The 25,502-nt window shown below is 41.1% G+C and overlaps 1 protein-coding gene across 2 annotated transcripts in view; it reads left to right on the top strand.

Annotated features, from left to right (window-relative positions):
• The window catches only part of ATP6V0A4 (ATPase H+ transporting V0 subunit a4), a 44,393-nt gene extending 28,739 nt beyond the window's left edge, over positions 1 to 15,654 (top strand). For both annotated transcript variants that reach the window (XM_087873759.1, XM_060694522.2), the window contains 7 exons: positions 1,574 to 1,692; positions 3,315 to 3,531; positions 7,437 to 7,544; positions 10,670 to 10,801; positions 11,163 to 11,280; positions 14,241 to 14,412; positions 15,389 to 15,654. In XM_087873759.1, coding sequence (XP_087729885.1) covers positions 1,574 to 1,692; positions 3,315 to 3,531; positions 7,437 to 7,544; positions 10,670 to 10,801; positions 11,163 to 11,280; positions 14,241 to 14,412; positions 15,389 to 15,479 — 957 coding nt within the window. In that variant the 3' untranslated portion in view covers positions 15,480 to 15,654. The remainder of the gene's footprint in view (positions 1 to 1,573; positions 1,693 to 3,314; positions 3,532 to 7,436; positions 7,545 to 10,669; positions 10,802 to 11,162; positions 11,281 to 14,240; positions 14,413 to 15,388) is intronic.
• The last annotated feature ends 9,848 nt before the right edge of the window (positions 15,655 to 25,502 follow it).

The following is a 25,502-nucleotide window of genomic DNA, read 5'->3' as shown; positions in this document are numbered from 1 at the left end:
TTTTTTTGAAAAAACGGAACAAAAAATTGCTAACATTTTTTTTAACCTCATGTCATGAAGCTTTCTTCCAAAAACTCAATTTAATTGCCTTATTGAAGGTATCTGGAAAAAAAGTATGCAAATATATATATATTCTAAATTAAGGTGCAAGGTCAGGAGACTTAGTCTTACAATACTGGAAATATTCAGTGTTTCTCTTCCAGCCTCCATAGCTAGCATTTCTGATATTGGTATCTCTGATTATGAGGAAAGACCAAAGACTATAAGACAGTGATTATTAAAGTGTGATGCTAGGACCCTTTCAGGGGTATGTTAAATCAAAAATATTTACCAGCCTATACTGAAAAATAATACAATATTAGAGCCCCATCAAACCATCATTAGTGGTAGTAGCAGTGAATGCTTCAATTTTAATTTTTAATATGATAGATATTGATAGGTATAACCTCCTCTTATTATAGAAATAGCCATGATTACCACACAGAATGACTTTCAGCTGGTTCATTCTTAAGACGACTTATAAAATATAAATCGTAAAATGAAAATATTTCCGCAATACATCGTGCACAAATCTTTTCCCATCCCATATTTTGTGAAATATGTGAGATCTTGAATACATTCTGGAAGAACCAGAAATCGATCATTTTCTTTTGAACTTCGAATAGCAACTTATGTTAAACTGAAAGTTTTACCTCACGCTTCATTATCCTCAACAAGAACTACTGAATTTTGGTTGAGATGCATTTTTATTTAAGTAGAGTGGATTGGCTAAGGGTATGAATGGGAAGATCATTAGCCCCTGAAAATGATATTCTCAAACACTTACTCCTAACTTGCTGCTTTTCTCCACGGAGAATATACACAGTTTCATGTTTGTAGCCTACAGTATAGCATTCCTGGAAAAGCTTCATTGATTTTGGGGAGAAAAATGGATTTTTGTCCAAATAGACGCAGAGGCATCTGTGTTGTTATAATTGTCAGGGTTCTGATGGATTCCCTAATTAAATCATGAGCCTTGAGCCAAGCTTCAAAAGAAATCCAGTTATTTATTAAGAGCTTCATGTCAGCATGTTCCAAGTGAAGCCAACTCTAAACCCACATAATTTACGACCCAGGCATGACCCTGTTTCCTCCCTCCCCCCAGGGTGTGTCATCAGTCACATTCATCAATGGAGCAATTTCGCAGGTTGTAGAGATCACTCCCCCTGGCTGCTGTGGGTAACCCTGGGAGACAGCCTTGAGAGAGAGATGTCTGGAATATGCTTTTGTTGTTGGCTGCCATGCTGCTTCGTTGTTTTCCCATCCCTCTTGCCTATGGCAACTCGAGAGCAGGCCAGGGATGCTTTGCGAGTTGACAATAATAATACAACAATCAAAGATTTAATGTTTACTTTCTAAATAAACTTATAACAAGTGAACTATACAGGTTCAATTATTAGGTTCCAATTCTTCACCCTAACAGAAGTGATCTTCAATCTCCTTTCTCCCTGTGTTTCCCCATTGGTAAAAAGAAAGCAAGTTTTATGATTTCACTTGTCTTTTATTCTTTGCTTTCCTTATCTATTTCTTTCAGATTTGGAATATTGCCATCAATAAACTGACTTTCTTGAACTCATACAAAATGAAAATGTCTATCATCATGGGAATCGTACACATGGTTTTTGGGGTGGTACTTAGTCTCTTCAATCATATGTAAGTATTGGTGACTTTATAGGTACAGCAAATGTTTGGATCCTATTCTACTGCACCTGTCCCAATCCACTCCATCTAGATGTCAGAGTGATTGACTTACCTTAGTCTTCCACATACTAATCTTTATGTTTCCCTACTCCGCCTTTTAGACTTGTTTTTATATATCTTATATATACATGCACACACATGCATACACAAAGTTTTCATATTTTTTTTAGACCCTGGTATATATTGTATGGTTTTTAATTGACTGTGCCTCACCTTTCTTATGGTAGTCTATGGAACAAAAATTTGGTTTATTTTGATTGACTTTCTCTTTCAACAAATTTACTTTTCAACATCACCCAAAGGATGGAAGATAAAGCCTCCCAAATCCTTACAAAACAGGATTGTGCTCATTCCAATTGTTATAATGAGAGTATGATTTCTTTTATGCCACCCAGCATGGACTTTTATTCGACTTCCATGTTCATGATAACTCTAGCTGGATGCCAATGGCAAATGGTTTGTGGGCATTGTAGTTCAAAACCTCTGAGGAGTACTAACTCTTTGCAAAGTAGGAAATCTTTGTGATTCAGATAGTGCAAGATCACAACTCTAGTAGTTCTGTCTTCTGCAATACTGCGAGGGATGTTGGAAGATGGAATCCTTGTACTTCTGGAAGCCTAAAGGTTCACCATAATCTCATTTCTTCCACTGCTGAACAGTATTATTGGCACCTGTGGGACTTGTGAGCAAGGCATATGTTGTAATGTCACAACACCAATCCCATTATTTACGTGGTTGGTCTTTTTTTAAAGAAATTTCCTCATAAATAATAAGAAAAACATTTAAAGAAAGAAAAATATAGTGAGGTAAATGTGAAAAAGGAGAGAAAAAGCAGAGAGAAAAGAAGATAGAAAAAAGGAGAAAGAAAATGAAAGACTACAACATATTACATATGTGTGTGACTTCCAATCTTCCTCTCAGCAATTATGCATACAATCCTAATCCAACTTCTCCCTCCAGAATTTCATTGCAATCAGGGGTAAGTTCTACTTACCTTTACTACCGGTTTGCAACGGGGCCATGCGCGCTTGCTCACTTTGCTCGCGCGTCTGCATGCTCTTCTGTGCATGCGCAGAAGCTTCTTGATGATGTCTGGGTCAGTGGGCAGAGCCTCCCACCAGTTTTACTACCGGTTCTTGCAAATCGGTCCGAACCGAGGGCAATCCACCACTGATTGCAATCCCCTTCTTTCCACAACCTATTCTTCCTACTCATCAAAACCACAACCACAAGATCATTTTCTTTCTTATGCAAAAAAAAAAAAAAAAGCCCATAAAGAATTTTTCATCATTGATGGAATGTCTGTAATGGCTTTTCTCTAATCAAAGAAATTAATTTGTCCATCTTAGCAAGTTTGACCACTTCACCCACTATTCCTCCATGCTGGAGAATCCCAAATCTTTCTATCTGTAATTGGTCTGAAGTTGGGATATGAATACAAAAAGGCTTGGCTTTGTGTCCTTATGTTATGATAGTTGGGTTGGGTCTCCCCCCCCCCCGAGATCACACCATGTAATGGATATTTATATCCACCCCAGTAATGTTTTCTTTCTCTTGTTTCATTATTTGTCTAGTTACTTCAAGCAAACAACCAACATTGTCCTGCAGTTCATTCCAGAGATGATCTTCATAATCTCCCTATTTGGTTACCTCGTCTTCATGATTATTTTCAAGTGGTGCCGATTTAATGTGTATAATGTCCAGGATGCTCCAAGCATCCTCATTCACTTCATCAATATGTTTATGTTTAGCTACAACGATGCAACAAATCCTCCTTTATATGAGCATCAGGTAAAAATGTCTATGGAGATTCTCAGTCATCCAGGTCATAGTTGTCCCAAAGGTGCTTTTTTCAAGAGGCAACTGGAGTTCCTGGTTTTTCTTTGAAGACGTTTCGCTTCTCATCCAAGAGGCTTCTTCAGCTCTTGGATGAGAAGCTTCTTGGATGAGAAGAAGAAGAAGTAAAACCAGAAAGTCCAGTTGCCTCTTGAAAAAAGCACCTTTGGGACATCAGGTATAAATGTTTCATCTTCAACTAAGAGTGTCAAATGAAATCTGTCATGCACCTACTCATTTCAGCACACCTATGTAAAGGTGGATGGATTTGGAATATCATCTCTTGTCTTGCTCAAGGAAGTGCGTTTCAGTCAACCAGAGAGCAAACTTATTATACAGGTAGTGCTCAACATAATTGAGCCCAAAATTTCTATTGTTAAGTGAGACATTTGTTAAGTTAGTTTTGCCCCCTTTTACAACTTTCCTTGACACAGTTGTTATGTGAATCATTGCAGTTGATAAATTAGTAATCCGGTTGTTAAGTGAATCTGGCTTCCCCATTGGCTGTGACAAGGGTGGTATTCACTTACCTTCGCTATCGGTTCGCAAATGTGAGCATATGCGCCTTCTCCACGCATGCACAGAGCCTTTTGCACATGCGCAGAGAGTCAAAAATGGGATGTGATGACTTCCGGGCAGATGGGCGGAGCCTCCTGCCGCTGGTGCTAGCGGATTGTGCGATCCAGATGGAGCCAGCTGAATTTCACCACTGGACTGTGACCTTGGGACATAGCAACGGTCATAGTATGAACCATTTGCCAAGCATTTGAATTTTGATTTCATGACTATGGGGAATGCGGATATTAAAAAGGTTGCAACTGTGAAAAATGGTCATAGGTCACTTTTTTCAGTGCAGCTGTAACTTTGAATGGTCACTAAATGAACTGTTGTAAGTTGAGGATTACCTGTACCTATGGAGAAGAAAATATTTCTTTTTAAAATGGTGGCTTCTATTAATCCATGTTTTCCCTGAGATACAACCTTGTATTGTGTTAGCGGCAAATACTGAAGTTAACTGATTTAAACTCAAAGAGATTCAGTCAATTTTCTTTAGAGAGACAGGTTATCAAATGGTGACGTCTCTAAACAATATTTTGTCTCATATTTCTGTTCAGTTAATCCTAACATAGTAGTTAATATGACATAATATCTCAGTTTAGAATGATTACAAACACATCTTGTATTTTGAAGTTTGAAAATGTTCAGGCTTATGAATGTTTTGCATTACATGTCTGGACACAAGTACATAATGGCAACATCTGTATGATGATGCTATTGTCCACATGCTGTCATTTTGGTGTTATGGTAGTTTGTTATAGACAGTCTGCGGATAAGCGTTCAGTATCATAATGCGGATATATTGCAATAGCAATATAGATACTAATTCAAGTGTGTAGATATACTCCCTGGGACCACATATCAGGTTGGGCCTTGGCTTATTATATAGCAGGGCTGTCAAACTCCTGGCCCACGGGCCGGATGTGTCACACTGGCCATATCCACGCCCAGTTTAGCAAAGGGGGGGGAAGTCCCGATACGTCACGTGATGCCACTGTGACGATGTGAGTTTGACACCCCTGTTATATAGTACAACCCAGCACGGATATCTTGTTTTGTGTTGTCAAGTAGCCGTGAGGTGACTCAACAATTTTTCAATTGCTGCACTATCACTGTAGTTTTCAATAATGTATTTTTATCTATATTTATTGTTAGCGGCTTTGAGTTATTTGTTAAGATGGGCATCTGTACAAACTTGTTAAATGAATAAGTGGAGCAAATATCTGGATTCACATAACATGTAAAGCCAAACAAATCCAATTTTGGCTTACTCTGAAACTAACCGAAATTTGACCATCTTTATATAATGCAGGGAAATAGAAAGTCTGCATTCACAGATTGTACAAAATCAAACCCAACAAAATATTTTACAGTTTAAAGCATTATGTCCCATGGAAAGCCAGACTCAGAGAAACATTATTTATTATAAAAACTCAGATTATTTAGCTGGCTTTGGAATCAGTAGCAGAATGGTTGGCTAAGCAGGTCGTGAGCTGGCTACAAGACTGGGCAGCTGGTATATAATCCTCCACTTACCTGCAGCCTGGATGTTTTGGACCATTAATTATGTTTGTAAAAAAAAAAAAAAAAGATATTTAGCTCTAATAAGTTTTGAATATGCAGGAGGTATGAAGTGATTGTTTAGAGAATAGTTATCAAATAGCCTGTCTTGAAGACATCACTCAAACTGAAGGATCATAATTTAGGCCAGGATATAGAATTAGCATTGCAGAGAGAGAGAGAGAGAGAGAGAGAGAGAGAGAGAGAGAGAGAGAGAGAAAAGTCAGACAGCACATATTTTCAAACACAGATGACGAATTGGGTTGTTTACTTACTCAAGGGCAAAATTGCAGTCAGTTTGCTATCTTTGTCTAACCATCTTGCATTCTCTTGAAGCAAACTCAGTATCATATCTGTTCACTTGCAGCTGGGAATGTCAAATTGGAAGGGAAATAATTTTCTTTGGATCTGTGGTATTCATGGGAATGGTTCAAAAACCAAGATGGCCTCCGCAACTGCATGAATAAAATCCCTGCCCCTTGTTTATGCATACTGTGCAACGTATTATTAAAAAGGCAGGATTTCAATCACACAACCAGTTGCTTAATTTTTGTAGAACCCCATTCCTACCCGCTGTGAACACACATGCCCAACTTCTATTTAAAACATATACTGTAACTCCTTATAGATGATTGGTTTATTCCTTCAGGCAGAGGCTGACTTGAGAAACCTTTCTCATTCTGACCAAGCTGAGTTATCTCTTGATCTCAAGTCTATTACATACAAGAATCTAGGAGTTAGATTCATTGAAAAAGTCATAATTTAAGATAGTATATCTAGGCTTCCCGACATCCACTAGATGGCAGCAAAGAGTTAGCGTTCTCTATCTTTTTTTCTTTTTTCTTTTTTTGGCTGCCATCTAATGACTATCCAGATTTTTGCATCCCATCTGTGATAACCCTACTGTAATATCTTTTGTCTGCTTCTGACAAACTTGTTGAACAAGCCATGATAGCTTAGTGCAACTCATATACCATGTACTGTAGAAGCTGTTTTGGCATGAAAATATGGTATCAGGCCCAGCTGGACATTTAAATATTCCAGCCACATTGTTGTGGGTAAAGGGTCTCCAACTGATCATGATACTTTTCTGCAAATAAAATCATACTTCAAGTAAGAAACATGCATGCAATTAGTTGCAACCAGATCAGAGGTGGGTTTCAGAAGTTCTGACCAGTTCTGGAGAACCGGTAGTGGAAATTTTGAGTAGTTCAATAGTAAAAATTCTGACTGGCCCCGCCCCCATCTATTCTTTGCCTTCCAGGTCCCAACTGATCGGGAGGAAATGGGGATTTTGCAGTAACCTTCCCCTGGAGTGGGGAGAGAATGGAGATTTTACAGTATCCTTCCCCTGGAGTGGGGTGGGAATGGAGATTTTACAGTATTCTTCCCCTGCCATGCCCACCAAGCCACGCATACCAAGCCACACCCACAGAACCAGTAGTAAAAAAATTTGAAACCCACCACTGAACCAGATCATTATAGTTTTCTCATAGATGTCATCCTGTGATTATAGCGAAACTTGAAGTATGTGATTATACTGAAACAGAAATTGATTTCATGTAACTTTTAATAGGTGTAAAAGAAGTCTGGAACCTGCAAATCTTTGATATGGAAAACTTACAGATTTCACACGTTGCACCAGCCATTATTTCTTTAGACATGGTTTGTTGATTAGTTGGGTTTAATTGGCTTAGAGCATTGTATGATAGCATCAATTGTCTTTTTTTTTTTTTTCCTAGCAAGAAGTTCAAACTTTCCTGGTCATTTTCGCCTTGATTGCCATACCTTGGATGCTTCTGATTCAGCCTTTTATTATTCGAGCCAAGCATCAGAAAGCTCAGAATAGGGTAAGGAAAAGGGTCTTTTCTGCCAAGTGATTGCTACATAAATAAAGACAGAAGACGGGGGCAAAATGTCATAGAAACATTGAATTCTACAGTTGGAAGGCATCCCAAGAACCATATAAGAGCCACCGTGGCACAGTGGTTAGAGTGCAGTACTGCAGGCTGCTTCTGCTGATCATTGGCTGCCAGCAGTTTGGCAGATCGAATCTCACCAGGCTCAAGGTTGACTCAGCCTTCCATCCTTCTGAGGTTGGTAAAATGAGGACCAGATTGTATGTTGGGGGCAATATGCTGACACTGTAAACTGCTTAGAGAGGGCTGTAAAGTACTATGAAGCGGTATATAAGTCTAAGTGCTATTGCTATAAGCCAACCTTTTGCAATGTATGGGGAAAAACAGATAAGTAATCAATGAGAGATAAAAATCCATCCTCTTCTTAAAACCCTTCAGAGGTGGGGAATCCACAGCTACTGTAAGCAGACTGTTCCACTGTTGTACAAATCTTATCATCAGGAAGGTTTTCTTTTATATTTAAATGAAATTTAGGTATCTGTAATATTAGAACATAGAATAACAGGGTTGGAAGGAACCTTGAAGGTCTTGTCCAACACCTTGCTCAAGCAGGAGACCCTATACCATGGATGTCAAATTCACAGCGTCACATTGCCACCACGTGACGTCTCGTGATGTTTTTTCCCTTCGTGGAGCTGTGGTGGGCGTGGCCTGCATGTGACGCATCCAGCCAGTGGGCCCTCAGTTTGACACTTCTGCACTATATTATTCTGGACAAATGATTGTCTAAACTTTGTTTCTTGAAAACCTCCAGTGATAGAGAACGCACAACTTCTGGATGCAAGCCATTCTACTGATTAATTGTTCTCGCTTTCAGGAAGTTTCTCCTTAGTTCTAGATTGGATCTCTCTTTAATGATCTTCTACCCGTTACTTCTTATCTTGCCCTCAGGTGCTTTGGAGAATAGGTTGACCCTCTGTTCTCTGTGACAGCCCCTCAAGTATTGGAAGACTGCTATCATATTACTATAGTCCAGGGGTGTCAAACTTGAGTCATCCCAGTGGCATCACATGACATATTGCAACTTTTCCCCCCTTTGCTAAATTGAGCATGGGCGTGGCAAGTGCGTGATGCTTCTGGCACACGGGCTGTGAGTTTGACAGCCCTGCTCAAATCCTTCTCTTTCCTGATTGCTTATTTGTAACCTATGACTATCATTAAGTGTTGTACCTTATGATTCTTGATGAACGTATCTTTTCTTTTATGTACACTGAGAGCCTATGCACCAAGACAAATTCCTTGTGTGTCCAATCACACTTGGCCAATAAAAATTCTATTCTATTCTGAAGTAGACATACCTAGTTCCCACAACTGTTCATTGTATGGTTTAGCTCCACACACTTAATCGTCTTTGTTGCTTTTCTCTGTACTCTTTCTAGAGCCTCAAAATCTTTTTTGTATCATGGTGACCAGAACTGGAGACAGTCTTACAAATGTGGTCTCACTAGTGCAGTATAAAACGATACTATCCCTCTGCTGATGCATTGGCTTTTTTGCCATTGCTGGCTCACACTTATGGGTTGTGCAGCAGAACACCTAGATCCCCCTTGCAATTGAGTAGGTATCACCGGTTTTATACCTGTGTGTTTGGCTTTTTCTTGCCTAAATGTAGAACCTTGCTTTTCTCACCACCGAACTGTATTTTGTTATGTAACACTCAGTGTTCAAGTCTGAAGATCCTTCTGTATCTCAAGCCTATCTTCTTTACAGTAGCCTTTTATGCACCCGAACATTCATGAGATTCCCCCCCCCCTACCAAATACCGTATTTTTCAGAGTATAACACACTCCAGAGTATAAGACGCACCTTAGTTTTTGGGGAGAAAAATAGGGGAAAAAAATTCTGCCACTGCCTACCAGATATTCATCTGGCTAGCGTCCTTAGCCTGGTCAGCTTCAGCACATTAGTTCACTGGTTGTGAGTGCGGTTTAAAAGACAAGGCAGCACCTATTCTGGGTTGCCATTTTGGCCTCTGCGCCTCATGTTTTCAGCCTCCAAATGTGCCATTTGAGAGGCGTTCAAGGCTGCAGGAATCACCAAAGCACATTACTGCTGATCACTGCCTAAAAACGCGATGTGCAGAGGCCAAAACGGGGTGTACAGAGGCCTAAAGCACAATGCGCAGAGGCTAAAAACGCAGTGCGTGGAGGCGGCGATTGGCGGCAATGTGCTTTGGCGATCCCCGCAGCCTTGAAGGCCTCTCAACGGAGCTTCTGGAGGCTGAAAATGCGAGGCGCGGAGCCCAAAAACGCAAGCCATTGTCTGTGGCAATCTCTGCAGCCAGGAAAAGGACGCACAGAGGCCAAAAGGTGGGGGCCGGTGGGTGGGTGGGTCTACATTCGGAGTATAAGATGCACACAAATTTTCAGCCTCTTTTAGGAGGGAAAAAATTGTGTCTTATATTCCGAAAAATACAGTTCTTCAGATTTCTTCAGCCCATCCATATAAGATAGGGGAGCTGCAGAAACCATGGCTTGCTTATGTGTTTGGAATATAAATTATGACTTAAATTCCAGCCGGAGGAAGTCAAAACATAGCATTGTATCTGAACCAGTATATAGAAATGAGTACGTAAGATTGTGATCACAGGTAGCTAGAATCCAATAGGTCATATTTATTATTTTTGTGATCAATACCTTGTCATGTGAATTATAGGGAGGTATCCTACACCAGTCAGAACATAGTCCCAAATCTGTCTTCATTGGCTAGACAGGGGTGTCAAACTCACAGCCCGTGGGCCAGATGCGCCACTCACTAACCACGACCATCCCCAGTTTAGCGAAAGGGGAAAAGTTGCGATACGTCACGTGACGACAATGTGACAATGTGAATTCGACACCCCAGGACTGGAAGAAGCTCTCCCATGATTCCATGCATGTTTTTTTTTCACATCAGGTTAGAAATATTGAGGATTTAATGGAGATTTCCTGTATACAACTGATGGGCATTATCATGGAGCCTCATTTCTTGATTTGTACAAGTATTGGGAAAAATATAGGAACTCAAAGGATTATTATTGGATACTGATAATCAATTTCTGTTGGTTTCTCTTTAAGTTGGCTTCATCAAGTCTGTCAGAAAGTCCTACTGGTGATATCGAAGTAAAGATCATGGACTCCAAGCATTCTGAGAAAACAAATCAAGAAGTTGATAGCGGTGGAGGCCATGGAGGCCATGAACATGAAGAAGTAAGATGTAGGAGTTGGAAGATTTAAAGGAAGGGACAGTGCAATAACTCAACAAATTTAGTATAATTTGGTGGTGGTGTGTATGTGAGGAGAAAGGGGGAAATGCTTAAAACTTTTTGGGGTCTGTGGAACTCATTTAAAATTTATTTGGAACCCATTTAAGTTTCTAGATTGTGCTGTTTAGAACCCATGTTCTGTTTCTAGATTTAGTGGTATTTAGAATAAACTGACTGAAATCAATAGGATTTATTGAAAAATAGCTAAATCAAGTTCCACTTATTGCAGTACAATAGAAATGGGAATAATTATTATAGGAGTATTCAACCGTATTTTCCTTGTTTTCCTAAAAACCTTATTGCAGTTCAACTTTGGAGACATCTGCGTGCACCAGGCGATCCACACCATTGAATATTGCTTGGGTTGCATTTCCAATACAGCTTCCTATCTCCGGCTTTGGGCACTTAGCCTGGCCCATGCACGTGAGTTTGCAGCTACTGATCCTCTTGCCTATGAGAAATAGTTGGGTTGGACCATCAGTTAAAATACATTGGTATTTGGTATCGACTCAGGATAGCCTTCACCAATCTTGTGCCCACTGATGGTTTGTGTTGTAGTTCCCCAGGCATCATGGACATTGATTATGCTAGATCAGGGGTGTCAAACTTGATTTTATTGAGGGTCTCATCAGGGTTGTGTTTCATCTCAGTGATCTGTCCCCGTCCACACACACACACAAACACAGCCAGCCGAGGGTTAAGGAAACACTTTGGCACACACCCAGGTCTTATTTCCAACTTGGCAGCGATATACACACCATCTGCCAAGTGCGTTTATTTCCACAAAACAGAAAAATAAGATACTTAGCGTACAAAAAGTCCAATCAGAATAATATTTCTCTCAGCAGTTCCGGACGAGGCTTTAGTGACTATCCAAGGTTTGCTTTGTTCGTCACAGGGATCACTGGCCACCACCCTCTATTATATAGTCTCTGGGGTGTGGTCCAGTGACTCAGTTCTAATCCCTAGCACGCCTCCTGAGCTGCTGCAATCGTTTATCACGCCTCCGGAGGCGTGCGTCCAGGAATGATGTTTCTCCTCCGCTCTCATCCGAGCCACCTGTCTCCCTGCTAATCTCCTCTCCCTCGGCCGGCACCTGAGACAGTGCCAGAGGGGAGGGGCCTGGAGAGGGAGGCCTGGCTGACTCCTCTTCCTCATGCTCGGAGCTTTCTTCCTCCGATGGGACAGGCTCAGAGGGCGAGGCCACAACACTCAGGAGGGAGCATGGCCAGGGTGGGCATGGCCAGCTTGACATCACTCATGTAGTGGCCAGACTGTTCTCCCAGTGAAAACGGGCTCCCAAGCTCCGTTTTCAGCTGGGACGGCTTCCTGCAACCCTCTGTCAGCAAAAATAGAGCTTAGGATGGCCGCAAGTGGCCCTCACAAGCTCCGTTTTCGGCTGGGACAGCCTCCTGCAACCCTCTGCTAGCGAAAACACAGCCCTCCCAAGCTCCGTTTTTGCTGGCAGAGGCACTGCGGGCTGGTCCTTTACTGTTTCCAGGGTGGCCCCACGGGCCATATCCAAGCACCCCATGGGCCGGATCCGGCCCGTGGCCTTGAGTTTGACACCCCTGTGCTAGATGGACATGATGGAAGTTGGACAGCACCAGGTTACAGAAGATTCATAATGATCTCTTTTAATCAGGGTTGTAACCTTTTCAACCAAAGATTTTAGTTATGTTTTTATAATTTGCTGATTCCTTCAAGATACCAATTAGATGCTTCTTTTAAGGCCACAAGTAGAGAGATTAGTTGTAACATTGCCCTTGAAAACTGCACTTTGATGTTGCAGTTGTAGGAAAGCACTGATCCAGTGATCTAGACCTGATCTAGTTTAGTCACAATGACAAAGAAAACTTGCATCAGTTCCAGGAAGTGAGGGAGCAGCTGCAAGGCATTAAGCAATGTAAAGTTAAAACTGGAAAACGTTGAGTCCAGTCAAAGTTTGCAGATTAGGATAAAATGGAATTATCTTGAGCTCTGTTGTGATTTTGCTAATTTTTTTCTCCCCAAAGATATTTGTGCACTTTGGTTCTTAGCAATTTTACCCTGAGTTCCTAGTTTGTTTATTTATTGTCATATTTATATGCTGCCCTTCTCCCGAGGGACTCAGCTCAAGAATAAAAGAACCCAACAATAAATAGAATTAAAATGTTAAAATCTGATTTAAAAACCCCAAATGCCCCAAATTAAAATGCAGATCAGGGAAATTGCTGAAAGAGCCATGTCTTTAGGTCGGCACGGAAGGTGCGGAGGTCGGGGCCGTCTGGAGCCCAGTGGGTAAACCATTCCAGAGGGTCGGTGCGACCACAGAGAACGCCCTCATCCTGGGGGCCACCAGCCGACACTGTCTGGCTGATAGTTGTAATTCTTTCCTTGCTGTTGCTTATTTAACAGCTGCTTGGATTTGTGTTTCTAGAGCATTGAAATCTTTTATTGGAATAGGGAAGGGTGGTGGTACAGGGACATCTACAGGAGGGATCAAAAACATTAAATGGTCTCTGGGACCATGCCATTCAGCCTGTGATCCCATGGTCATAATGGCTATCTTGTATCTCCCCAGTGGACACTTAGTTAGGAATATCACTTCGGTCAATGTTTTCCAGCTATCTGCAATACTTGACATTTAGGTCAACCAGAACAAGACCAAGATGCAGTAGAGCAGGGGTCTCTCCAACCTTAGCAACTTTAAGACTCGTGGACTTCAACTCCCAGAGTTCTGGCTGAGGAATTCTGGGAGTTGAAGTCCACAAGTCTTAAAGTTGCCAAGGTTGGAGACAGGGGTGAAATCCAGCAGGTTCTGGATTTCTGATAGGTTCTGGAGAACCGATAGCGGAAATTTTGAATAGTTCAGAGAACCGACAAATACCACTTCTGGCTGGCCCCAGAGTGGGGTGGGAATGGAGATTTTGCAGTATCATTCCCCTGCTATGCCCACCAAGCCATGCCCACCAAGCCACACCAGGCCCACCAAGCCACTCCCACAGAACCGGTAGTAAAAAAATTTGGATTTCACCACTGGTTGGAGACCCCTGCACTAGCGTGCATAGAACTTAAATTTTGGGTCCTTCTCTGCAGGACTTGAGGATTTTAAAGAATGAAACGAGTGCCTTAAGGCCCTCTTTGCATCCACTCCCGAATCAGCCTAATTCTTTTGGGGAGAATGGGAGTTTCATGATCTGAAATGAGTGCCTTAAACATAAGCCTTGGCACTTAGTAAAAAAAAAGTCTCCCTTGAGCCAATTCTGTGTTCCCAATGACTACGTAGGTATGACCTTGAAGCTTCTTGGAATTCAGCTTAGCACTAAGTTCTTCTGGGATGCAAGGGGATATATTGTTTCTCTCTTCCATTTTCTTTTCTCTTGTGTTTCCTTGTTCTTCAGAGCTCTCAGAGGTTCTTTGGCAGTTGCTGTTTTCAATAGGCTTTAAAATGACTGGCTGGCTGGGACTCATTGGGATTTTTGTCCTGTTTGCCGTATTTGCTGCTTTGACAATAGCAATTCTACTCATTATGGAAGGTCTTTCTGCCTTTCTACATGCACTCAGGCTTCATTGGTAAGTTGGTTGTTTGTATAAGGACTTTAAGGCACAGCTGTTTCCTTCTGAGCCAGCCCAAAAAAACCCTCAAACCACAGTAACAGGAAGGTACGCACATTTCCTGTAATGTTTGCAGTGTACCGCTCAAAGAATAGTTGACATATGCATATAAATATACATGTTATTATGGATTAACTGGTTTTGTGAACTATTGATAGGGCCCTAGACTGGAACCATATTGAGTGAGTATGATGGGAGTTGTACAGGGGTGGGCTTCAAAAATTTTAGCAAGGAGTTCTCTGCCCGGTTGCTGGGTAGGCGTGGCCATGTGGGCGTGGCCTAGTCAGCCTCCTGCACCACGGCGGGGTGTGTATGTGTTTTGCCCTCCCCAGGCTCCGGAGGCTTTCCTCGAGCCTCCAGGAGGGTGAAAACGACCTCCCCAGGCCCTCTGGAGGACCTTCCCGAACTTCTTTTAGGCCTGTTTTTCACCCTCTCTGAGCCTCCGTGCACGTCCTGCACTTACCTGCATCCAAAACGGGCCGCGTGGGGACTCCTGGGAGGGGTGGGGAGGGACAGACAGGGCCAGCCAGGAGTGGGATTTGGAGGTTCTCCAAACTGCAGAAAATTTTAGCTAGAGGTTTTCCCAAACCCCTGCAAACTCCCAGCAACCCACCCCTGGAGTTATAGTTTAACATATTTGGTAGGTGCAAAGTTGGGGGAGGGAAAAAACTAGCCTGAAACAATCCCATTACAATAACGCCACTCAAAGATGCCTTTCTTAAGTGGTCCCAGTATCAATGGATTAATTGGAAACTCTAGCCTTTTTAATTTCTCATGCACTTCAAAGTTTGTTCCATTGAAGGATATATTAATTTATTTTTATTGTACTCTTTGTCCTTTTTTTTTTTTTTTTGGCAAATGCTCCCCCCCCCCCGAGAAAAATGGGGTTAAAAACAATAAAACTAAAGAAATGATTTCCTCTTTTTCCTATTAGGGTGGAATTCCAGAACAAATTCTATTCTGGTTCTGGCTCTGTTTTTTCACCATTCTCCTTCAAGACCATAATAGAAAGAAAGGAAGAATAGACTCCTGTTAATGATGCTGAAATCTGAAACTTCTGAGGTTTCTGCTATTCTTTTTCTTGGTGAGCATTTCCTGGAGAATTAAGAGCCAGAAGGGATACAGAACTTCCCCACTAGGACTTCAGACACCAAATGTGTTGTCAGGGACAAACATAATAAAAACTCTACCTATTCTCCAGATGTGTTGGGACTATGACTCTTCTACTGCTTAAGAATTCTGGAAAATGTGCTGCTAGCACTTCTGGAGTGTTCTAGATTGGAAAAAGGCTGCTTTCCTTTTGCAACCCATTTAGAAAAATAACCCTATTAGAGTAGTCTTTTTCAACCTTAGCAACTTTTAAGAGATATGGACTTCAACTCTCAGAATTCCCCAACCAGAAGTTGAGGTTGAAGTTCACATCTCTTAAAGTTGCTAAGGTGGAGAAACACTGACTTAGAGGCATGAGAAAAATCCAACCATTTTGTCAAAATGATGAAGAAAGAATTGTGAAAGTTGAGGGAAACTTCATCCCTCCCATACATTATGTGATGTCACAATACATATACTAAAGGGCAAGACTTGCATCATGGTCTCACAACACTAATTTCTTTGCTTGCCCCTTTGAGATGATCTCCAGAACCAGTGATTTGGTTTACAACAAATGTGTAAGCCACACCTTTTCTTTCACTCTTATGTTTTGGGTGCTGATGACTTCACTGAAATTGTTTCTGAGCGCGATATACCATTTGACTCTGCTGGTGTACACTATCATATGATTAGGTATTCTTCCTTTTTAAAAAAACCCTACGAAAATTAAAAAAACAAAGCATATTATGTCTCGAATCACATAACAATTGTCAGACATTCCTCACTTATTGTATTTTTCAGACTATAAAACGCTCCAGATTGTAAGAGGCACCTAGCTTTCGGGGAGGAAAGCAAAAAAAAAAAAAAAAATCTGCCTCTGCCTCCCAGCAATTTGCCTCCTTGCAGCAAACAGCCTGGTCAGCTTTAGCGCAGCCTGATTTAGCACGAGCAACTGATTGGTGGTTGGATCTGCTTCCCAGAATACTGCCTATCAGTTGTTCCAGGCCTTATTGCTGCCTCCACGCGTCCCATTTTCAGCCTCTGCGCATCCTGTTTTCAGCCCATTCCAGGCAGCAGAAATCGCCACCACTGCTGCCTATCCCTGCAACGGGCCTAAAATGGGGTGCGTGGAGGCCAAAACTGGGACGCGTGGAGGCTGAAAATGGGGTGTGCAGAGATGGTGATAGGTGGCAGTGGCGATCCCCGCAGCCTAGAACAGCTGATAGATGGTATTCCACGAGGCAGATTCAGCCACCAATCAGCTGCTTGTGCTAAATCATACTGTGCTGAAGCTGACCAGACTGTTTGCTGTTTGCTGCAAGGAGGCAAATTGCTGGGAGGCAGAGGCCAAAGGGTGGGGGCTGGCGGGTGGACAGGGCTTCGGCAATATTCGCTCTATAAGCTGCACAGGCATTTCCACCCACTTTTGGGGGGCGGGGGGAGGGCATCTTGTACACCGAAAAATATGGTAATAAACCATACCTCTGGAATTATCAGTAGGTCCAAAAAAATCTAAATGGTAAATAAGCATGAAGCAGGATTTCATTATCATCACAGGAAATAAATTATTCCAACTTTAATTTACCACTATTAGAACTGCTAAGTCTGCTCTTGATTTATATTTTACTTGTTGGAAAAATGATTGAAACTGTCTCACAATTGTAACATCACTATCACATATTCAAACAGCATGCTGAAACTCAGAAATGAATATAAAACTAAGGACAAACACTGCCTATTTGCTTCTCTGTCTCCGACATTATGTAAAACTTAAATTCACAACCTAGTGGAAAAGATAAAATGTGTGGTTGACAACACCTGTCAGATCTTCCTATTTGCTCCACTCAATTGCTTGTTCTTGGATTTAGTCATAAAACAAAAATAAATGGTTCTTGGTCTCTCTCTCTCATATACAAACACACACATACACCTCTCGTCAAATTATTCTCCAAAGCACCAGAGGGCAGGACAAGAAACAATGGTTGGAAACTAATCAGAGAAGCAACCTGGAATTAAGGAGAAACTTCCTAACAGTGAGGACAACCTGTGGAACAGCTGGCCTTCAGAAATTGTGGGCACTTCATCACTGGAGGTTTTTATGAAGAGACTAGATAGTCACTTACCAGAAATAATATAGGTTCTCCTGCTGTAGCAGGGGGCTGGACTATTCTATTCATACCACATGAAGAGCTGAGAAAAGATTTCATTTACCTTAAGATACAATTGGATAACAAAGTATTCTTTAAAATTAATCTTTTCAGGGTTTTTTTTTGTATTGGCACCTCAAGAATATAAACAAGGAATGACAGGCAAATAGTTGGTATATAAACAGGTTTGGCTGTTAGAATCCTTTATTATCGTAATTGCTCCGTAATTTATCATTAACTGGCTAAACGCTTTAATCGCTGATCTGAGTTGAGAGAAATAAGCAAGAACTGTTAGATAAGTAAAAAGGTCGGAAATGTGCCTTAAGTTCTGGGAAACAAGATCTCATTCAGAAGAATCTCTGGCAGCTCCCCTCTGAGTCACTGGAGAATAAGAAGGTGAAATAAAGCACAATTGGGCACAATTAGGCCTGTAAGAATCTGTTATCATAGCCTATGTCAATAAAGTCCCAGTCTTCCCATGGAGTCAGTTTCCTACTCTGTTCTACTCCAAATGGCTGACCATCAGAAAGAAACTGAGATTGTTAGTCATTGCGACTTGAGATCATATTCTGTATATTGCAGCCAGAGGTTGGATTCACTTATCTTCCCTACCGGTTCGCAAATGTGAGTGCCCACCTTTGTGCATGCGTAGTAGTCGCGCATTACATCCGGGTCGGTGGGCAGAGCCTCCCATAGTTGCCGCTACCGGTTTGCACGATCCGGACAGAACCGGTTGAATCCCACCACTGACCGCAGGCCAGGGATGTGCATGGTTTAAAAATAGCTCAAAATAAGGTTTTTTCCCCAAATTTTTTAGGGTGACATGATCTATACAATTCAATAAATAAGTGGAAAAAAAGATGCTGATGTTTTAAACATCCCATTCCGTGGAACCCTCCTAGAGCAACTGTGATTGGAAATTACCAAGAAACAAGACAAAGGATTACTCTAGGCCAGAGGTGTCAAACCCGCAGCCCCTGGGGCTGGATGCGTCACATGCTGGCCACCCCCACCCCCCTCCCCCATTTTAGCAAAGGGGGAAAAAGTCATGATATGTATGTGACGACAATGTGATGCGGCGAGTTTGACACCCCTGTTCTAGGCGGACAACACTGTAAGTTTTAATATGAAGCCTGGGGATTTCCTATGCGTGCCACTTGCTCTCTTGACCCCACCTATTTTGAACGATATGAATTTTCCAGTGGGGATTGACTGTTGGCTCCAGAACTAACAAATGAATTTTTGCCAGAACTTGGATTTGCTAGAGTATTCTTGACCTAAAGGAGCCAGTTATCAATCAATCCTGAAGAAACCCTGGGCCCACTTACAAATACTCCTTTGGGGACAACATGCTTAAGAGGATGGTTTCTGTGTAACTTCATACATTCTTGGGGTCCATCAACTATCTTAACCTTTTCCAGTCTAGATTCAAGCCTAGTTTGGAGGCAAAACAAATAATGGTCACTCTACTCCAGGGATCTTCAAACTATATATATATATATATATATATTTTCAAGCTTTTTAGTTTTCATCAGCTAGGCATACCCCTACTTGGATTCGACCTTGGGCTTCCTGCATGTTAGGCAGTTGAATTAACCTTCGGAGCCAGAAGTTCTCCTCCCTTCAGCAGCTTGAAGGGAGGCTCAAGCTGATGAAGGGCTCAAGCTGATGAAGGGAGGAGAACTTGTGGCTCAGAAGATTAATTCAACTGCCTAACATGCAGGAAGCCCAAGTTTGGCTCCATGCTTTGGTCTTGGTTTGGCTCATGGCGTTTGGGCTTTGGTTTGGCTCCGTGTCTGAGGTTTTGTCATGTGCTCATGGCATGTGTTGGTTTGCTTTGTGTGGGGATTGGAGGGGGGCGCAGCAGCCAAACCAAAGCCCAGGATGTTTTGGAGCCAAACCAAAGCCCGGGATGTTGCATCACAGCCATCTGCTCAAGACAATACATCACAGAATTCAGGATGTTACAACACTAAAGCTCAGGATGTTACAACACAGCCAACTACCCAGGATGTTGTAGCACAGGACTCAGGATGTCACAACACTAGAGCTCAGGATGCTACCACACAACCCATTACCCAGGTCATTACAACACAAAAGGCTAATGGGCACACAGCTAGGACCTCAGACACACAGGATGTTATGAAACAGCCAACTAATCTGCAAACATCAACTCCATCTACTAATCAAGATGTAACAACACAGCCAACCAACCCGCTTACAACAACAAAGCCAGCACTGCCCACCTCCCCACCAGTATTTATAGAGAGACAGCATCTCCGATCACGCTTTGCTCGCACAAGCACGAAGCTGAAGACACCCGCCTGAAGATGATGAATTAGGCCTCATTGAAACGTCGCCAAAATACTCTCAATCTTACACGGGAAAAGACCCGAATATGCCAAGACTTGCATACCTGTACCTGTGAAAATTACAAATATATATATATACACACACTGCTCAAAAAAATAAAGGGAACACAAGCAGAAGACATCCGAGATCTGAATCAATGAAATAGCCTTATTAAATACTTTGTTTGTTACATACAGTAGTTTGGTGTTCCCTTTAGTTTTTTGAGCAGTATATATCCTGAACTAGTGTCAGGATAGCGTGATAAATGATTGGATGAAGGCCAATAACTGAGATCAGATCCTACCACTATGGACAATAGTTGGTTTCTAGAATTCAGAAACAGGAAAATTTAGCTATTCTAAATTGTAGAGGGCATGAAGAACAGTCTTGAAGGATAGTGAGAAGATCTTTTACCAAGGGCATGATCCAAGTGTGGCTTAAGTCCATTCTAAGAAACAAACTTTAGAACGGCTCCTCCATTCACACAAAAATAAACATTCTGACTTGCAGAATCCTGTTGTTATAACTGTTCTAATGAAAATAGTTTTAGACCTATATGGTATTGGTTTCTTAGTGTGGTCTACCTTAAAAGGCTGACCTAAAAGGGGTTGCCCTTATTTGTAATACACAGTAGTAATTTGAAGTTTTTAAAATAATACTTGCCATTGGAAGTCAGAGTAACTCCCATGGGTATGTGTGTCAATTGCCAATTTTGGTTGGTATACAAACTGCACTTTTTCCTGGATGTTATCATAGCTGCAGTTGTTCATGCACTTCTAGCTTCACATTTAGGTTAATGTGCTCTATGCGGGGTTCCTCTTTGAGCCAGGACCAGAAGCAGCTGCTGTACAGAAAATAGGTGCCAAATTATTGAGCGGGGCACCTTGTCATGTTCATGTTACACCTCTTTTTCTTTAAAGTTACAACTCAGATACCAAGCTGAGTTCAAAATTTGGTTTACTATATGCCTTACAATGAGAACTTACTAATGAGAAGGAAGGACTCACTGGAGAAGAGCCTAATGCTGGGAAAGATTGAGGGCAAAAGAAGAAGGGACAACAGAGAACAAGGTGGCTGAATGGAGTCACTGAAGCAGTAGGTGTGAGTTTAAATGGACTCCAGAGGATGGTAGAGGACAAGAAGGCCTGGAGGAATGTTGTCCATGGAGTCGCAATGGGTCGGACACGACTTCACAACTAATAACAACAACAACAACAACATGCCTTACAAAGAACTAAGCAATTTTGGATCAGGATGCCTCTCAGTGCACCTTCACCATTAAAATTGGATAAGTCACTGAACTCATGCGTGCCTTGCTTAATATACCAAGACACATCTAATAGCCTCTTAAGCAGGCTTTTTCCTGAGCTATTATGGAATTCACTTCATTTATGGCAATTTCCACTGGAGATAACGAGGTTATTGCCAAGTAACAATCACTAGTTGGATAGAGGGTACCCACAGCAGAATGTAATTGGAAATTTGAGAAGTCAGGAAAACGTTCTTCAATGGAAGACAGGTCATCTAAGTACACTCTTTAGCTACCTTCTAACTAAGATAAATACAAAATCCAACTTTCCAAAATCCACTCCAGAAATATCATTACAACTTATTTCTTTTGTGGAAAGCAAGTATGCAATAGTACTTTCTTTTTAATCAGAGATTGGAAGGACAATTCTCAAATTAACCCAGAGCTGAAAACACAAAACATACTGTAAAATGCCTGCATTTTACATTGAACATTTGCAGCACCTCGACAATGCCTGATTGATTTCACTCAGAGTGAAATCTTATGTATTACTGGACAAGGAATTGCACCCAGAATGTATTGACCATCTGTAAACTGGTTGTGAGAGTCCTCCTTTACATGAAAGCCTTATGACAAATATAACCTCATGTACAATCACGACACTTCATTGGCGTATCTCCATCAGTTTCAATCAACTCTGAATTTTATAGGACAAATATAACATGCTCCAAACAAATGACAAGCATTCTTGATGTAATTCTAATTTTGTATGCGATCTCATTGTTTTCAGAGGTTTTCAGATGCGGCTGCTCAAGATTTTCTCCCTACCCCCAGTTTCTGGGCAACCTGGGATATTGTTGCAATGGCTTCTTTCCAAATGATCAGAATTTAAGTGGAAAGAAGATTATCTGAAACGGAATATGTTTTTGTACTTCTGAAAGAAAGGATTTCTTTTATCCTTTCAAATACAGCCTACAGGTTATATTCGGGTTGCCAAGTTTTCTTTCCTGTACAGCTAAACATATATCTGAAACAGGATCCAACCATTTTAAGTAGTAGTAGTTTATTGTCATTGCACTTCGTACAACGAAATTAAATGCAATCTTCAGTATACATTATACATAAGAAAACTATAAAAATAAAACAAAAACATACATCCTTCACATTCTATGCAATTGAGTTGAAAACCCCTGATATTGCATTAATATTACACTATACAGTAGAATTCAATATAATTACTGCTCTGGGATAGAAGCTGTTTTTCCAGCCTATTTGTCTTTGTTTTTATTGTCCTGTACCGTCTGCAAGATGGTAATAGTTTAAAAAAAAAACCAGGATGAAATGGATCTTTAAGAATGCTTTGAACTTTCTTAAATTCTTACCCCATTGATGAGTAGAATATGCTCCTAAATCTCTGGTTCTAAATTTAAATCTCTAGCCAGAACTGGCCAGAGCTTTTTTATCATCTGATAGAAAGGAAAGGATGGCACCAGAAATCAGCTGATTTATCCCAATTTATCAGCTGACTTTTCAGCACTGATGATGGGACATTTGGATGGCAGAAGGCTACCTAAAGATGCTCTGATCCCACAGCACGGCATGGTCTCTGTAAGGGATAAAAACTAACTACAGACTCAGGAGGAAAATCAGAAACTATTTCCAGGCCCAAATCTGCTTCTTGAGGTGGCTTCATTTTACAATTCATGCAATTTATTTAATTGTTCACCACCCTGAGTCATATTTTGTGAGATGGGCCACCATATAAAGATGATAAATAGTAAAATAAAATAAAATGTCCTGTGAAAGGGCGAGACAGATTGTTTTTATCTTCTCAGTATTATTAAACCTGTTATTCTCAATATGTGCTCCTGATCTTGGCAGCCAAAAGATTTTACATCCATCCTTTTTTTTTCTATTGCTAAACATTCACTTTCATCTCTCATTCCATCATCTGGTCTTTCTATATGTTCAAAAAGAAGAAATGTTATTGTACAGTATATTGCTATTCTTAACTGCTGTCCTGTTCAATTAAATGTATAGGTTTGTCCAACTTATCAATGGAATTGAAAATGTATTAAAATTATGCTATATATTGAAATTTGCTGCTCAGTACTGATAGGCTCCTAACCTTACCTATCCTTCAGTTTTTGCAGTTTTCCAAATTTGACAATGTTTACACATGCATACATACCATACAGGGGTGGGCTTCAAAAATTTTAGCAAGGGGTTCTCTGCCCGGTTGCTGGGTGGGCGTGGCCATGGTGGGCGTGGCCTAGTTGGCATCCTGCACCACATGGGGGGCATTTTTGTCCTCCCCAGGCTCCAGAGCTTTCCCCGAGCCTCTGGGAGGGTGAAAATGGCCTCCCCAGGCTCTGGAGGCCCTCTGGAGGATGGAAACAGGCCCGTTTCTGGTCTTCCCAAACTTTCAGTTGGCCCATTTTTCACCTTCCCTGAGCCTCTGCATGCGCCCTGCACTTACATGCATCCAAACCAGGGTGCATGGGGACTCCTGGGAGGGGCGGGATGGGCAGGCCCAGCCAGGAGTGGGATTTGGGAGTTCTCCGAACTGCATAGAATCTTAGCTAGAGGTTCTCCCGAACTCCTGCGAACCCCCATCAGCCCACCCCTGATACTACACCTTTATGAAGCCTCTGAAAGGACATGTTGCGATGTGCACTAATATTCTTGAAGAATTGTGGCAGATGGATCCCCTTTGAAAGGCTTGCACAGATGCTTCAAGGACTTTCCTAGGACATCTTTATAAATGTGTACTTGGACAACTGCTTTGCTTCCTGGGCTGTCTCATTGGAATTTTTTGCCTGTGAGGCATGTGCAGAAATTTGAGGAAGCCCTTAACTTAGCAATGCCAAGTTGTTGTTGTTGTTGTTTTATAAAAAGTTTTTAATTTATTTTTTAAGACAAACAAACATATAATTCATCAGTCCTTCCGTGTGTCATCTTCGTGTTTCTTCGGTGACAACTTCTTTTTGTTACTCCTCCTCTTCTTATTTCTTCCTTAATAAATCCCATTTCTCTATTTCAATATTTTCCCCAAAATACATATATTTATATTTCTCCTGTTTGCTTATCAAATTCTTTATCTATATCTCTTTTCTATCCAATCATAAAATTTCCCCCATATCTTAAAATATTCCGTATCCTCTTTCTCGTTAATTATTAAAGTTAATCTATTCATCTCTGGGCAGTCCAAAATTTTTCTAATTACTTCCCCTTCTAAAGGGATTTTCTCTGCTTTCCATCTTTGTGCAAATACTGTTCTTGCTGCAGTTAGTATATCTGTATTATTATATGTATAATCAAATATACATTTTCTTTACTAATTTTCTCTGGTAGGTTACCCAGTAGGGACAACTCAGGTTTTAAATCAATATGTTGTTGAGTCATTTCTTCTATCGATATCTTAATTCTGCTCCAATAATTTTTAGCTTTTGGACAAGTCCACCACATATAATAATAAGATCCTGGTATTTGATGGCATTTCCAACATTTAGCTGATTTATCTTTAAACATTTTTGCTAATTTTTCAGGAGGCATATGCCATCTGTAAAACATTTTATATTGATTCTCTTTATATGCAGTTGACATGCAATGCCAAGTTTCTGAGGATGTACTGAGCTCAGTTCTTGGGAAATTGTAAACAAAATGCAGGGACCCTTGGAGAAGGCCTCCAGAACAAGCCAACAGCAAATACAGTGACAGCATCCATTAAGCCCAAGGGGTCAAGAAAGGATAACAAAGAAAGAATAAGAGGGGGGAAAAGAAAAACATGGGCAAACCTGTAGGATTCTATTAATATGTCTTATCTCAATAAACTATATTTCTAGTTCTCCTGTGGAGTCAGTTTTCTGTTTTATCTACCCAGGAGGGCTGACAGAAAAAGCACGTATGCTTTGGAAAATAAGCACACAAATGCTTTCTAATTTTAGATCATCTTTAAGGAAACATTGCAACATTGGATCAATAAAACTGAGGAACTGAAAATAAATATACGTGAAAGATTTCGCAAAAATAAGAAATGGAGAGAAACAGATAGACAGATACATCCATGTTACTTTCCAACCAGTTCCCTTCTTAGAAGATTTGCTGAATTCAGACTAGTAACATACAGTGCAAGATATATGTGTGAGCAACGCATTTGCATTATTGCAATTTGACCCTGCTCTGCTTCCTTCTCTGGCTTCTTTTAATCA

The sequence above is a fragment of the Pantherophis guttatus genome, chromosome 7 (assembly GCF_059756535.1).
Source record: "Pantherophis guttatus breed Tessera chromosome 7, ASM5975653v1, whole genome shotgun sequence".
Classification (NCBI taxonomy): Eukaryota; Metazoa; Chordata; class Lepidosauria; order Squamata; family Colubridae; genus Pantherophis; species Pantherophis guttatus.
Note: the sequence above shows the minus strand (reverse complement) of the source record. Positions and strands in the feature narration are given on the sequence as shown.